This window comes from Varroa jacobsoni, unplaced genomic scaffold, assembly GCF_002532875.2.
Source record: "Varroa jacobsoni isolate VJ856 unplaced genomic scaffold, vjacob_1.0 scaffold_252, whole genome shotgun sequence".
Classification (NCBI taxonomy): Eukaryota; Metazoa; Arthropoda; class Arachnida; order Mesostigmata; family Varroidae; genus Varroa; species Varroa jacobsoni.
The window spans coordinates 176,490-191,234 of record NW_019213154.1 but is presented as its reverse complement, the minus strand read 5'-3'; the positions used below and the strand labels follow the sequence as shown (position 1 = coordinate 191,234).

The 14,745-nt window shown below is 39.5% G+C and overlaps 1 protein-coding gene across 2 annotated transcripts; it reads left to right on the top strand.

The window, feature by feature from the left end:
• Positions 1 to 161: 161 nt before the first annotated feature.
• LOC147753754 (uncharacterized) lies at positions 162 to 13,410 on the top strand. Of its 2 annotated transcripts, none has more exons than XM_086967529.1 (4): positions 162 to 5,950; positions 9,915 to 10,007; positions 10,426 to 10,533; positions 10,958 to 13,410. In XM_086967529.1, exons 1-4 carry the CDS (start codon positions 5,828 to 5,830, stop codon positions 11,027 to 11,029), a joined length of 396 nt encoding a protein of 131 aa, XP_086823655.1. In that variant the 5' UTR covers positions 162 to 5,827; the 3' UTR covers positions 11,030 to 13,410. The 2 variants fall into 2 exon arrangements, with proteins under 2 accessions (XP_086823655.1, XP_086823654.1); XM_086967528.1 differs by having other exon boundaries at positions 167 to 5,950; positions 9,837 to 10,007.
• Positions 13,411 to 14,745: the final 1,335 nt, after the last annotated feature.

The window sequence follows — 14,745 nt, the reverse complement described above, 5'->3', positions numbered from 1 at the left end:
TGAACGTTACTCCAGTTCAGCTTGTTACGATTATTGTTCAGTTGACAAATCTACAGAAACTATTACGACATCGGTCTGATAATAATATAGGAACTTATTACGCTTAAATTTTTACGATTAAATGCTTTATTGAGTGATTTTTTTAGACTTTCTCTATTGTGACGTTTCATGCACATTTAATACGTACTTGGAACAGCTACGGTACATCAAGTGTAATTCATAAATGTAAATAAAAATTTAAATAATAAATACCTGGACATATCTACTTTCGCATCTGGTCACTTCCCTTTGATGCTAAATCTAGTAACTTTCTCTTATATTTTGTCTTGACAGTTTTTTCTATTCTCATGTTCTTTGTATTGACTAGTCGTGGGGGCCCATGCCCAAGGAGCGTATAAAATATCGATATTAACCCACACGTCTGGGTGGAATCCCTGTCAGTCAGATCTATGTGTTTCCAGAAATAGTATACTATTGAGTGCCTTTCTTTTTTGTAGTAAGATACTGTATGCCCACGAAACCGAGATTGCTTCAGAATTAACTGATGACAGCCGTGAAGGAGAGATAGCGACAAAAGCCGCGGTGGTGGCCAGTTGCCAAAATCTAACGCTTAACGGTGCTTATTAATGTGTGAGGTAAGATATGAAGGGGTATCAATTCAATGATGGCATATGCTTGTAGAGCTAATCAATATCTGCTGGACGAGGTTTTGCTCTGTCATAGAAGTGATCATAACGTCCGCTTATTTACTAGCGCTCCGAAATAGGGGCCTGTTTCAACATTGGCAGGGTGGCTGCCGCTAGTAGAATCAACTTTGTTAGCTTTTTCATTATATTGCTCATGTTACTCACCGTCTAACTTTCACATAACATATTTCATTACGAGTTGAACAAAGAACAGGGCTCAGAGAGCGTGTTACGTAAGTATACATAACTGTGGTACGTAAGTTCACGCGAGGGGATGTCGGAGAAATACGCTGTGTTTAACGGCATCGGGAAAGAAATATGTTGTACAGACCGATATACATCTAACTAATGTTTATTAACTAATGTAATGACCAACACTAATGTTTCTATACTGACTTCATTAGAAAAGAAACGCGTAATAAGTGTTCTAGCAGAAAAAAAACACTGCCGTAAGGAGTCACACGGTTTCGTAAATTGAACATAGATGGTCGTAGTTTGAAACTAATATTTACAAGAAAGATATTTTCTCTGAAGTCTTGCTACATGATAACAAACGCGCATTTGCAAAGCTAAGGCACTATTTTTTATTCCTGCCATCCGTTAGCCGCCAGCCGATATGTCCAGACATAAGTTCTGCTAAAGTACTATAACCAATTTATGTATTTCAAAGAACTTGTGCAGAAAATACTTTGAAAAAGTGTCATTTTAAATTGCATTAGCGACACAGAAGTAACGACTCCACTTCCCGACCTCCTGGATTAAAAAAAAAAACCCACACACTGTAACAAGAAGATCCAACATGAAGCTGGTTGCGGTTAGAAGCAAACTGAATTATTATTGTTGTGTATAGGCTACTTCTGACCACACGGCATGGAGCCTATAGCTTGGTTTATAAATTTATGATTGAAATCATACCTTCATTTCTGTCTTTCAAAATGTACTCTTTTTCGCAATTTATAACAATTAAATAGTGTTGCCTCGATGAACAGACAAACCCCTTCTCGCAATGTTGAAGCCAAATTAATGTCTGTTTTCAAAGCAGTGCTCTTCCTATTACATCACCGAAATCTCTACAGGTTCTATAAACTATTCCATTGAAAGTTGCCATCTGTTCAACATACTCAATAGCTATTGCCTAAAAGTTGGTAAAGGTTGAAATATAGAGCGTTTTTTAGTCTTAGAAAAGGCCACCTGACAATATATTTAAGAATCATTCGTCGAGTTCTGTTCTTTTTTTTTTTTTTTTCTTTTTCTGATCTACTTCAATTTGCATTCGTTTTTGCAGGAGACGAACTAAAACATTTCTATGGTTCTTTTGATAACGAACGGATTATCGATAACGAAGCAGGTAGCCGATTCATTTATAATTCTATATTTGTATTGTTGTTTAGTGTACCAAAACTACTTGTCCGGCCAGGCCTAATCTAACAACGTTGGCGCTGCTAAATATCTTCAATGAGTGATACATTGTCACCAATTCAAAGTATGAATTTGGATTAGCTGCAGAACCCTGTTTTGGTCCGGATCATACGGTAAATTCATTTCGAGAACGATCGTTCGATTCAAACACTCATTGCTAGAAACGCTGTTTCCTAATACTTGGCTCAAGCTCTTGTCTACTTGGTTAAGGGAATGAATTTCACAAATCCCAAATTACCAACTTTGTAACTACAACTATAGTAGTTCCCCTGACATCTCGTCGTGCTCTGTATTTTTGGTTTTTTTTTACACTGACTATCACTACTTAAAGGAAATTTATCAGATGCTCCACCACCCTGAAATTGTATTTTCCTGTTTTTTTTTTTTTTTTTTTTTTTATATATAACAACATGATCTCTGTATGTATAATCGTTCATTATTTCTGGCTATTTTTCCTTACGTATCCTGCCACAGACTTTTTTTTTGCCTGAATCATGAAATGATAAAGTGACACATTAAAGATAGCTTCATCATCTTCTGTTCACCATTTCTATTAACAACCAATAAATATCTACAAAGAGTTATTTGTTATTGTTATAAAATGAAACTTTGCAGCGTATATGACCACATTAGTTCTGATTACGAACTTGATCGACCTATAGCGCATCTCTTCTATCGATTGTACGTATCTATCTGTAATTGTTCCTGTTTTTGCCGGCAAACAATTAAAATGCTTCTCGATAGGCAGACAACCATCAGTCAGTACTATTGCGAAGCAGTGACTCATTTCTACCGAAATAGCCACTCGCGTTTCTGTTGTCGTTTATTCTGCGCATCGAATTATTACAGTTCTGCGATAAACACTGGCTTTTCCGTCACTGCGTGCGGTACTATCGCCGCGGTTCTTTTTGCTGCTGTTGGGCAATGAAACCACTTTTTAGTTCTGTCTTCTTCTGTTGTTTACTGCAGCCACCACAGCCCTCGCCGCTCCAGCGTTGTCCGCTTGCCCGCCAGTTTAACTTAGCAACGTCATGCACCGTGTCGCCTGTGTGGACGGTATAAGGTGTTGATGGGCCTTCCCTGTCGATCGCTGACGGCAGCCTGCTAGCGGCAAGAGCGAACAATTTGCAGAGACTGTCAAGCCAACAATGCCATTGCCTAATAGGAGCTGCAGCTGCGCTAACAAATAGCTATACAAACGGACGAACAGGCAGGCAGACAGACAAGCAGTTCCACGTACGCTGAGCTGTCGCAAGAGTACAATTAGTGTCGCTGCTAGGCTCGCACTATCATTGACTTAGCTAAGCTTTCTTCGTTTTTCTTTTTTTTCGGCATATTCATACGCTTCCGTCTCGCTACAGCCAGACCCTGTTCAAGCATTGCTCATGGCGCTTAGACGTTGACACAATCATCATCATCGTCGGGACGGATGGCCGCACCGCAACGATCGAACATCTACGAAACGCATAGCGTCAGTGGAGCGGTGGGCTGTAGCGGTTGACGCTAGTGGCATCTGCTGGAGTGAGTGGGTTTGTTGTTATAGGCGTGTTGAGGGGTCGTGTACGAGCGGATGTGTTGAACCATGCGCGTTTAAATGTTTCCGAGTGATATTAGAGTACTATACTAATGTGCTAAGTTGGTATTGTGAGAAATCGTGCGGCTAAAGTAGCAACAGTTCAAAAACGAACGAAGCAACGTTTTCTTGCGTGATCGCCGAGCTCGACGCTAAGGGATAAACACAGGAGAAACAACATTGTCTAAAATAACACTAATCAGCTATAGAAGAGAAGGCTAAATTGGCGGAACAGGTAGCATCTGCAGTAGTAAATGAGTGTCAGTGTCGGCCATGAAAGGGAAATAAAAAATATACGCTGTCTGAGCTCAATGTTCACTGATCGTTTGGAACGTAATGGTGTTTATATATTCAATCAACAGCAGTATATCCATAGAGATTTCGTTTTGGCAACTACCTGACCCAGCCCGATCCAGTTAAGCCCCGGCTGACCGAATAATCCAGCGAATGGATCAACGTCATTGTCATTTTAGTCCTTGACAGATCCACCAGCAGAAGTCGTGGTTTTCGTACTGATTGGGAATCAAACTCGATCTGGTTGTACAAGTCGTGGACAACGAGTAGCCAGACCTAGTGAGTTATCAAGTACGCAGGCAACGACGATGTCCAAGTTTTTGACGTAAAATGAGAAATGAGTAGGAGGAGCTAGCTTTGCTAAGCCATGTTACTCTGGAGTCTCGCGGATCATTATGGTCAATTTATTTAGTCCGGCGACAAAGCTTTCTGGCGAAAAGCCCTATCGGTCTACCCGCCTCAGATGCAGGACCTACTGAACATCTTAAGCGGCAATAACTAAATGAGCAAAGACGCTGTTTAATGGCTGAGAGAACACCGTCGCTCACTTCGCATGCATATTTGTGTCTGCGAGTGCGTATTCCTACATTCATACTGGTACTAGTAAGCGTATGATTGACTCGCTTCGTGTCAATCGAGGTAATAGCAGCGCTCCGTGAGCACACAGAATACAGGAATAGCGACAGCTCCCATTGAGAAAGTCGTAGTCGTGGCGAACCATTTAAGAAATCAGTAACGACAATTGCCATAGCAGTAATGATAGCAAGAAACCAGCTGGACAGATTGGAGAAGCAATGTAACTAAAGAGCGTGCGCGATTACGGCCACCCAACCATTAGTGTCAGTGTTTGTATCGTTACATGACCGGCTGCTTGGTCTTCTCTTTCTCGATGCCTCGCATGACAAATGTGGCAACAGCGTTCGCATGAAACCCATTCAATTGATTGCCCATAGCTGCCTGCCTACCTGCCTGCTTCCAACACGACAGCCTGCCACGACTGGTTGTGCCTATACGAATGCGTTGTTAACGGCTTAAGAGTCTCTGTGTGTATATGTGACTGCTCCCATAGAATGTAGGGGAAAAAAGCCTGCGACGCTTCTCAAGCATGCTACCCATCTATCTGCTCTAGCTGTCGAAGCTGGTCGACTCGCAGCCGAGATTAGGCTTCTCCGCCTTTTTCTAGCGGGCTAGTGACCCGGTACTATATGCAAGCTGGTCAGACCAACTGCTGCAGCAACTTTAACCGGCAACAGGCCTGATTCGAACAGCCCAGGTTTAGGGTTTACAGGTTCAGTTGCTTGCGACTGGCAACAAAGCGCAGCTCGTCGTTTAGCTTTGGAGTACAGCCACCTCCCGCCCGAAACGTCCTATAATACCTTCTTCTTCGAAAAGAGGTGTGCCTGCTTCGCCATCAACCAAGCCGGGACGAGGTAAGCAAAAAGCAAACGGCAAATTCGTCCCACGACGAGCAGACGGCCTTTTTCGGTGGCACCGGTTGTACCTAGCCATTGCCTACTGACCCTACAGAGCGGTCGTGCGCTGGCAAATATCTGAGCAAGAAGAGACCGACATCGGCACTGAAAAAGGGTCCAAGTGCTTCCGTCAAATTTCCTTACGTTTTTCGATCGACGGAATTGATCTCAAGATCTTGAGCGAAATCGTTGTTGGACTCTACTGAAGCAAAGCTTTGTGTGGATACCACTTAGCTGTGGTTATACCGTAACTCGTTTCAACGTGCATACTTTCATGTTGTTTGATATACACTACATTTAACTCGCTGTGGATTTTGTGCATCGTCTTGGATTGATTAAGTCGTGACTGACTTGAATCTCAGCAAAGTAGAGGATTGATCACAATGCAGACTCGTTCCCAAGTTACCACGACCACAACGGTCACTGGAACTACCTCAAACGGGTACCTTAGCCTCAACACTGGCTATCTTCGTACCATAAACGGGTGGCTTAAGGTTGCTCAGATAGTAAGATATCAGTTATTATCATTACATCTATAAGTAAAATCGATTTTAATCATTGCTTTGACACCGCGCATTATATGCAAATGAAAAACCAAAATTGCCTATGCCTACACGGACCGCAGGTCTTAGCCTAACCTTGTAACTGTTGCGATGCTTAGTTTGCCCTCGAAACAATAGATGAATAAGCACATTTGTCTAGATGCCCTTTCAAGCATTATGCATATATCGACTGTGTTGTGTATTATTTCAGATATATGTATGCATTTTTTAAAGCACATATACGCACCCGACCGTGACATACAAAATCCTGCTGCCTTGCTCAATTCTCATTAAGACTTTTATGAAGTTTTCGACCATTGCAGCGTGTCATTATGAAGTTTACCGAAAATCCCTGTCGCCGGTTGTATGACTATCACTGGCGTAGTTTCAGCATCGTTTTCTCAATTCGCAGCGGCGCATTCTTTCGCCCCTTGACATTTGACGTGAACCGTGCTCACTGCTACTTGTGTTGCCTAGAACGTAGATGTTTACAGTGGCAAACTATAATATCCAGCGACATATTCGATTTAGCCATTTCTAGTATTCAGAAGGAACCCACACGCTGGTAGAAGAGTGAGTGAAATAAATGAAAACGAAAGGCTAAAGTCGTATACAGGTCCCAGTTAACATTCAACTGACGCATGCGCACAAAAGCAATATTTTGTTCTCCGATCTGTAGCTATCATTGATATGTCAACTCTGAGGTTTCTTCCTACCAGCGTACATTAAACTATGATCTTTATTTCAATGTTTACCACCTCAGCTTGTGCAGTATATATGTATTCAGAGGCGTAGTATCAGCCCTAAACTATCGTCCGATTTAGATAGTTCGAATCTATTTTGTTTGAAACAATCTGAAATGATCCGCTGAGCACAGTGTCCTTGCCAGGACCGTTTTAGTTTGGCCAAAAAATAAATCAATCATTGGCATATTCCTAGTCACTTTCAGAAACTATTTTAATCCTCTTAATTGAACGTGAGAGGCAGTAGCGCGGCAGAGTGTTAAAGCTGCAACCAACTGACCTCAACTCTTGGTAACAAATCGCCGTTGATTTACCCTAACGACTTATGGGCTCATGATGACCCACAGAGTGGAATCGATATGCCTTGCTGGAATAGTTTACTAAGAAACATATAGAAATCGTTAAAGTGCATTTCTACCATGATTCATTTGTAGGCAATATGACCTTTGAAATTCAGGCCTTCCCTAATACACCATTCGAGATCATTTTCATACCTTTAATACTCTCACTTATTGTCTATCTTGAAGTACTAGCTAAAGACGCGAGTAAAAGCTGTGGTCCACTCTTCTGAGATGATGTTACCTGTTCTAATCTACAGTAGCTGTGCTTCGTATCTTGGTGTGCCATACTCGTCGTCTACCGAAAAGTCATACTTCTGGCAAATCGAATAGTTTTTTGACCGCCTAGTAGACGCTATGTAAAATTTTAAATTGCGCCATATTCAATTTATTTAATGGTATTTTGAGTGGACAGTTTTACATAACGAAAGTCCTCGTAAAATAATAAAATATTAGAGGTTTTGAGGCGGTTAAAGGACAGGTGTTTACCTGTCTCACTTGAAATGAATTGCTACTTCGCATCTTGGTCCCTCGTCACAGCATGTTATGTTTTTTAGCATTTTTCTTTAAGTTCTCATAATTTTCTGCCAAATGGGAAAACCGACCTATATATAGAAACATACGGTAGCTTTCCCCATTTGATAAAATCTGTATTGTGAGTATATTTAATTAGTCACGAAGCAAGAACTGATCCGATGGTGTTTGCTCGCGCCGTCGCATTACCTAAACGGCGAGATTGATTACTAAATCAAATTTTCAATTATAGCATTGCTTTTTCAGTTTCATTCAAAGGGGAATGGTCGAACAGCTTCCTGCATTACGATAACTTACTATTTATTAGATAATAGTTTTAATGCAGATATTCGTCACTTCCTGTTAAAGTATTTAATAGTTTTTCATCGTGCATTCTATGTTTTGCTTACATAGATACAGGCATAATCCTATTCAGGGCTTCCATGTAAAGATACGTTATTTTAACAGCGGGCGTTGCTCTGTAAGTCAATACAGAATCGAAACATAGGGAGTCTCGACTAAGTTACCCTACTGTATTTCAAAGCGCTGCAAGCGTCGTTTACTTAAACAGCTAATACGCATCTTTGATAAGAGATCTCGCAATGGTACTTAGAACCAAATCGTCGAAATTCTATAAAAACTCTTATCTCGCAAAAAAGAATAAACATCCCTGGCTAAAAGCAGCGGAAAAGGTTCACAGGTAGGCGTCATATACATAGGCGTCATGTTCTAATAGAAATTAGTTACGAAAATCACTGGCTCCCCTATCTAAGGTTATCATTGCTTGCAACTGAAACTTCCCCCAACTCTAACTACGGCATAACCTTTTCCTATACAACCCATCTTGTTTGAGATCTGTGCTTAAAATGCCTCATACGATAAATAGTTGCGCAAAATACTCTAGTAAAATTCCAGTCGAGCCGAAATGCTACGTAATAGAATCTACTAGACCATATTTTTCCTAGATTGTATATATTAAATTTCTCCAGATCCCTTGTTTATGCGTCTGCGCGGCGGCAACACTCAAGGCTAGCGATATCAGCTGCAACGATAAGCACTTAGAGAAAAGGCCACAGGTGGTTTATGTATCAGGCTTTAGCGTCGATTGTCGTGTCCTTTCGTGATTCGAAAGGAATTAGTATTACCACTATATTGTATTACTCTAAAAAGCGTTAAACTATCATAGGTCTTGCAGGTACTTCCAGTAAAAATACAACTTTTCCGTCTTTCATTCCAAACGACTATTTTAAGCTTCCAACAAACATAAAAATGGTACTTTAAATTTTTTTCATACAGCGAATATCTGTTTTCATCCGGTTAACTCGATAGTGTTTCAAATCAGATACACTCGTGCGCGTGCCATAAGTTAGCACGCACCTAACAACACACCACAGCTGATTCAAATCGCTAAGATGCGTCACTTAACCGTTACGCAAATATCATGAGATCAAAAAGATCCTATTTTCACTTTGATAAGCATCTTTATCATCAATTTCTATCACCTATAGGAAAGTATGTAATATAATGGCTTTTGCGTCTCCGCGCAGAGTTCGGCTTTAGTTTAGCCTGCGCGCGGGTTTTTTAATGACATAATTAGAAAGGATTAGCAGTACAGGGTAATTCTTGATAAGTAAATAGTATAATCCGCTCTACCGCATCTGCCGACAACGCTTAACGGTAGGTAATGCAATGTTCGCTAGTACACAACTAGTTTTATTTTTTGTTCCTGTCCATTTTCCAAATCGGCGGCAAATGTATCATCTTTCGATGCAATTAGTATATATAAGCTGTAAGTAGACAGATTACGCTATAGAGATCATCTTAATCGTATAGAAAAAATCACGAGTTTCCAATACCAGGATATTATTTTGGTTTATATATGTACATATACATAAAAATCGTCGTTTGATCTAGTCGTTTTTCAGAACACGAATATACTAGGACGGCAAACTTTACTTCCGTTATAAGGTGCTGAAGGTACATTTTTACCGGTACGGTTAGGATTTCATTAGTAAGATGGTCTCACTAAAGTCTTTATAGCAGTATATTGCCTTGCCATCCTCAGCAGTCATCTACTCCATGTACGACTATAAGATATACGAGACAGCTGAAAATAACTATTTTCCCAAGATACGCGCATATTGTTATTTGATCAAAAGCCAAAAGTATTTCGCCGTTCAATATTCATCCATTTATTTCAAAAGTTCGCTACTCATATAGTGTATTCTATATATGCTGGCAATTGTTTCGTTATAGGGCACCGGCCTAATTGTCCTTCTATTGTTAGTGTTCTGGAAGTATACGTGCAGTGTTTCCTGGGGGCATTTTTTACAGCTAACCTCGTTCTGCTTTTTTACGATTACGGCTCTTATGCTCTTCTCGTGTGTGGCATCGTTGTCCGGCATGACACTGCTTACAACTCTCTTCGTAAGTTCGACAATTACACATATGCTATTGGCAAAAAAATATGTTTACTGAGTGACAATACTCGATGAATTAATAATGATGGGTGAATCTCTGGAGTGCTACGACCCCAAATATCAATTGAACATACGAGATATGTAATGCTAATTGACTTTATATCTATGGTATGAAAAAGGAAAGCAAAATCTATATCTGAAAATCTCAATGTGTGCACGTGCGTACCGAGTGCACTTACTTGTTACCCTCGCGATCTAGAGACTTTTCGAAATTACTTTGCGAAAAAAATGGATCATTCTTACCACACACTTGGTAGGACGATATGCCAAAGGCGATGAGGCCTACTCTGTACCTACGAATCGGAATGAGATCACGCAACTAATTTAGCTTGACCGTTTCGCGCGCCTTTAATTTCGATTTACAGTACCTGAACTATCATATCCTCGGCTTCACCTACTATCTGTGTGGAGCACTAGCCGTAGTTATTCAAGCTCCTAGCAATCAGGATGCCGGCCTTGGTATCGCCGCTGGTGTAAGTAAATTTTTAGGAACCATAAACAATAAGAAAATCCTCTCTTGAATGACCTCAAGTTTACAAACGATTTTATTAAGCTAGGTACAAAATAGAGTTGTATGCCATCGGGGTTTCCTGTTCTTGAAATAGAACGTAGACACGTAGTCTCGTCCATCAAATCTATTTGCTGCTTCTGTTCGTATGCAAGCAAATACAGTCAATTATGATAATTCGATGTAGGAGCTTTCTCTCCGACTCAGATAGCGTAACATTTTTGGGCTATATGATGCAAATCCTTAGAACCCATGTTATTGCCTAAGCTTGGGCGCCAGATCAAAGACGCAGCTTTGCTATACCATTATTCTGTATCAGACGTACCGAATACTGACATGCTGGCAAGTATTACTCTACGGATTCTGTTTTTTATGGCATCTCATTGCAGGTATTGGGTCTTCTGAATGCGTCATTTTATGGAATTGATGCTTTGTTCGCATTTAAGGGACGTCTGAATTAAGCCATCGCCGACTTCTCACTCATACTTCATCTCCTCCTATCGACATCAATTAGACGTAAAGCCCACCGGAATAACGGGTAAACGACGAGGGCCATACTTCGTTCCAGAGCCATACTCAAACACCTTCCGTATTCATCCGCAGAGGAACACCTCCTTGTATACTACCCACCCACGTGATCTAGCAATGTTTGTTTTTGGGGAGGTGATGATTAAAAGAGCTGACGGGTTCGCCGTAGGTCACAAGTGATTTGACTTTCTGAAAAACAAGTCGACTGAGCTTTAAAAAGGTACCGAAAATCTTGATGAAAAAGGTCAAACCTGCACCGTAGTGTTAATGCAGTCCGAATGCAGTGTATGAGTCTATTTTCATATGGATTGAGGCATGGCCACTGTTTCTCTCGTATGTCAAACAAGGGCTTTTGGACAAGTTGTGACCAGCCGATCACATGGCACTGACTATCCATAAGAAAACAAATTGCATTTACCTCGGTCAATCAGGAAATTTTCAATAGTGTTCCGTCGACATCAGGATGGATAATGAACTAATTGTATGGGGAGCAACGGTATATAAATAGAAGATCTATCAAATCATGCTATAATTTAAATAGGTAGTCTGATGTGCGCGTGCTCAATTTTTTTGATTGCAGTAAATTGATATTGGTAACGACAATGATACCGATTAGCTTGGAACTTTCGCTAAAGCTCGGACTACAGAACATTTAAAAAAATTCCGTTTTGTTTGTGATGAAATTTCCGATTCATATTACATAAACTTTTCAAAGGCCTTACATAAAACCCTCCCATGATTGGTACAACTTGTAAAATGGCTTTAGGATTACTGCAGAGGACTATAATGGCTACAACGTATAAGTCACTGCGACTGAATGGGTTGAGCAATTGAATCTATCGGAAGCGTACTCGAGGTACTTTTTTCCTATTGGGATGAAATTCTGCGTTAAATTTTAATTGAGCACCCTATCTGTAAATAGTTGGAATGACCTGAAACGCCTGTATTTCGGTTATGTACTGCACTTCTGGAGTAGAAACAAACAACGAATAAAGACAATAGTATACTTAATATATTCTTAATAACAAGGTACTTACAGTAGAGTTTTTTGAAGGAAATCTATTAATTAAACTGAATTTATCCGTGCGTAGAATATTTAAACTACTCGTTGATATACAAATGCATTCAATAGTCAATGTGCTTCAGGTGCTATTAAAAAAAATTGTACAGGTCGATCAGAAAGGTAACACCTTGTCTCTTTTGTGACGCTTGGAAATGTTTATGCCAGTAAAAAAAGGTTAGCGTACAACCTAAACCTTAATGCACTAAGATGAGTAGGCTGTTATGAGTGCCTTTAGTAAATGAAAGCATTTGCATAATTGAATATATTTAACTTCATTAAAATTGTTTTCGCATTAAACATTTGATTTCTAAAATGGCAGATAGGATCAAATTGTAACTTCGTTGAGGACATGAGGCTAGTTACGCATCATGTAATATTTTTATAACGGACATGCACGTTGAACGATGAAAAGAAAAGTTGAAGCGATGACAAAGCAGACCAGAAAACGCTACTGCCAAATTTTTGAATAAAAATTGAATTTAGTATTATTTTTATGCCGTTGTATGGTATCGATGTTAGAAGTGCCCTTATAAAGGCGCCTTATACCTGTAGCGCCATCTTGACTTGATTTCATGTTTTCACAATACATTGGTGTATAACGTAGCTCCGTATTTCCTGTTTGAAATCTTCAAAAGGCCGTGAAATCTTCGTCCCGTTTTTTGCATTATGGAAGAAAAATCGCCTGGATGAATTAACTCATAGCTGGCGTATTCCATACGACTTTTATAAATATTGAATCTCTTTATTATAAAAGGTGATTTCATATATTTCTAATTTTCTCTAGTCAACTCCTTAGGGCAGTTTTAAAAATCTCTAAAATGAACAAGCCACTAAAAAAATATTCCAGTTCTAAATACACAAATATTACATTTTAACAAGTATTATAAAAACCAGGCCAATAACAGTGATTAAACAACAGGATTCTCAGTGACTTATTTTGCCTGCAGTGATGCTACAAGCCAACAGACCCATATTGAAGTGCTTCATACATTTACAATAGTTTGTGTTTTGGAAGTCTGTCGACAATTCAAATCAGACTTCATTGTTGCTCATCGCCAGTCGTTTCTGTAAACCTGCGTTCAGGCTACTGTGGCTTGATTTTACTGTGGAAGCAGACAATTAATTCAGTTTAAAAGAAGACATCTTAAAAACGAAAATGGGAACGAGTATTGAACAAGGTAAAATAACAAATAAAGTCTATGTAATAAGAAGGCTGCGCTTATACGTACAATAAAGCTTTCGTGTTCCGAAGTCTTTCGATCTGTTCATTTATGCGATACTTACAAACTACTACTAAATGCTCTACCTGTAGATAACTGGGAAAAACACACAAGGACATTGTAGTTTTGCGTTCATGTAAAAAATTGCGTTGAACTTTCAGCAAAAGCATGTGAAGCGTTACATGGTTTATATTGGTCGAGCTCATCGAAGTGAACTGTAGCAAACTGCCCCCTAAAAAATAAATTGTTTTACTTTTGGTGTTGCTGAGGAACATCATGAACACAGTACGACAATGAAACATCCACACCCAGAAAATATGCCTAGCAATAAGATATCAACCTGATATAGAACACATAATGGAAAATTCTTCTATAGGCAGTATGCAATTGATCTAAACTAACTAGTTACATATATATATATAGCTTGTTAGTACAGCCGACAGGAATGACAAGCTTTTTTAGCAATGTTTACATCTCCATAGAACAAGCCTAGAAATAGTGGGTGCCATATGTAGCTCAACAACAATACGATCAGCAGTTTGAAAAACGTACTTGTCATAAAGTGAAACTAGACTCATGGAACCAGACGCACACCCCCCAAAACCTCTTTAGAGATGTTTTGGCTTCTACGTATTCTCCGTATTTTAAATTAAGATTATATCGCAAAAAAGAACAAGGATAAGCCTCTAATCCCACCCATTGATTTAGCGCAAATAAACCAGATCTCCTCTGCAAAAGTAAACAATTCTGGGTCCGCACGGTTTCGTAACCAGCTATGTTGATCCGGTAAAGCATTGGCACGTCCCTATATTTTGAATATTTGTGGCATTATAGGAAAGCATATAGGATTTATAGTTGATATCATATGTTTAACTAGTCGAGTCCAAAATGATTCAACTCTGCGGTCTAGAGTATCGCAATCACCACCCTGTTGTGATTTACACTAGGGATAAATAATAATGTACTCCAGGTCCGATAGGCATGCACTTCTTTCCAACGCAGCTAGGTATTGTGCAGCCCGTTGCCAAGCATCTGGTAGATTATTGGGTCGGCGCTGGCGTTCGTAAAACAGATTTTATCAACTTCACAAACTGGATCTGCTTTCTTTGTAGTAAGTCAACAGGTATAATGAGTAACTTGTTATTTTTGATTTTTTTTTATCTTGTCAGCTGTGATGAACATTTTCATTCACACACTGAGATCTAACACATAAGAGGCAGTTAAAGAAAGATAATCTGTATTTTTAGCATAACAACAATTTTAGGGAATGAAAAATATTTTGACGAACATTTAAAGAAAGTGTTCTTAACAGAGTGTTGAAAAGATATCAAATATTAAATCGAATAATTCACTGCTGTTATCGCGA

Coding starts and splice junctions, on each gene's coding strand:
- LOC147753754 (XM_086967528.1), top strand. CDS start 5,828: ATGCAGACTCGTTCCCAAGTTACCACGACCACAACGGTCACTGGAACT. Junction 10,008..10,425: donor CACTGCTTACAACTCTCTTC/GTAAGTTCGACA, acceptor TTCGATTTACAG/TACCTGAACTATCATATCCT. Junction 10,534..10,957: donor GCCTTGGTATCGCCGCTGGT/GTAAGTAAATTT, acceptor ATCTCATTGCAG/GTATTGGGTCTTCTGAATGC.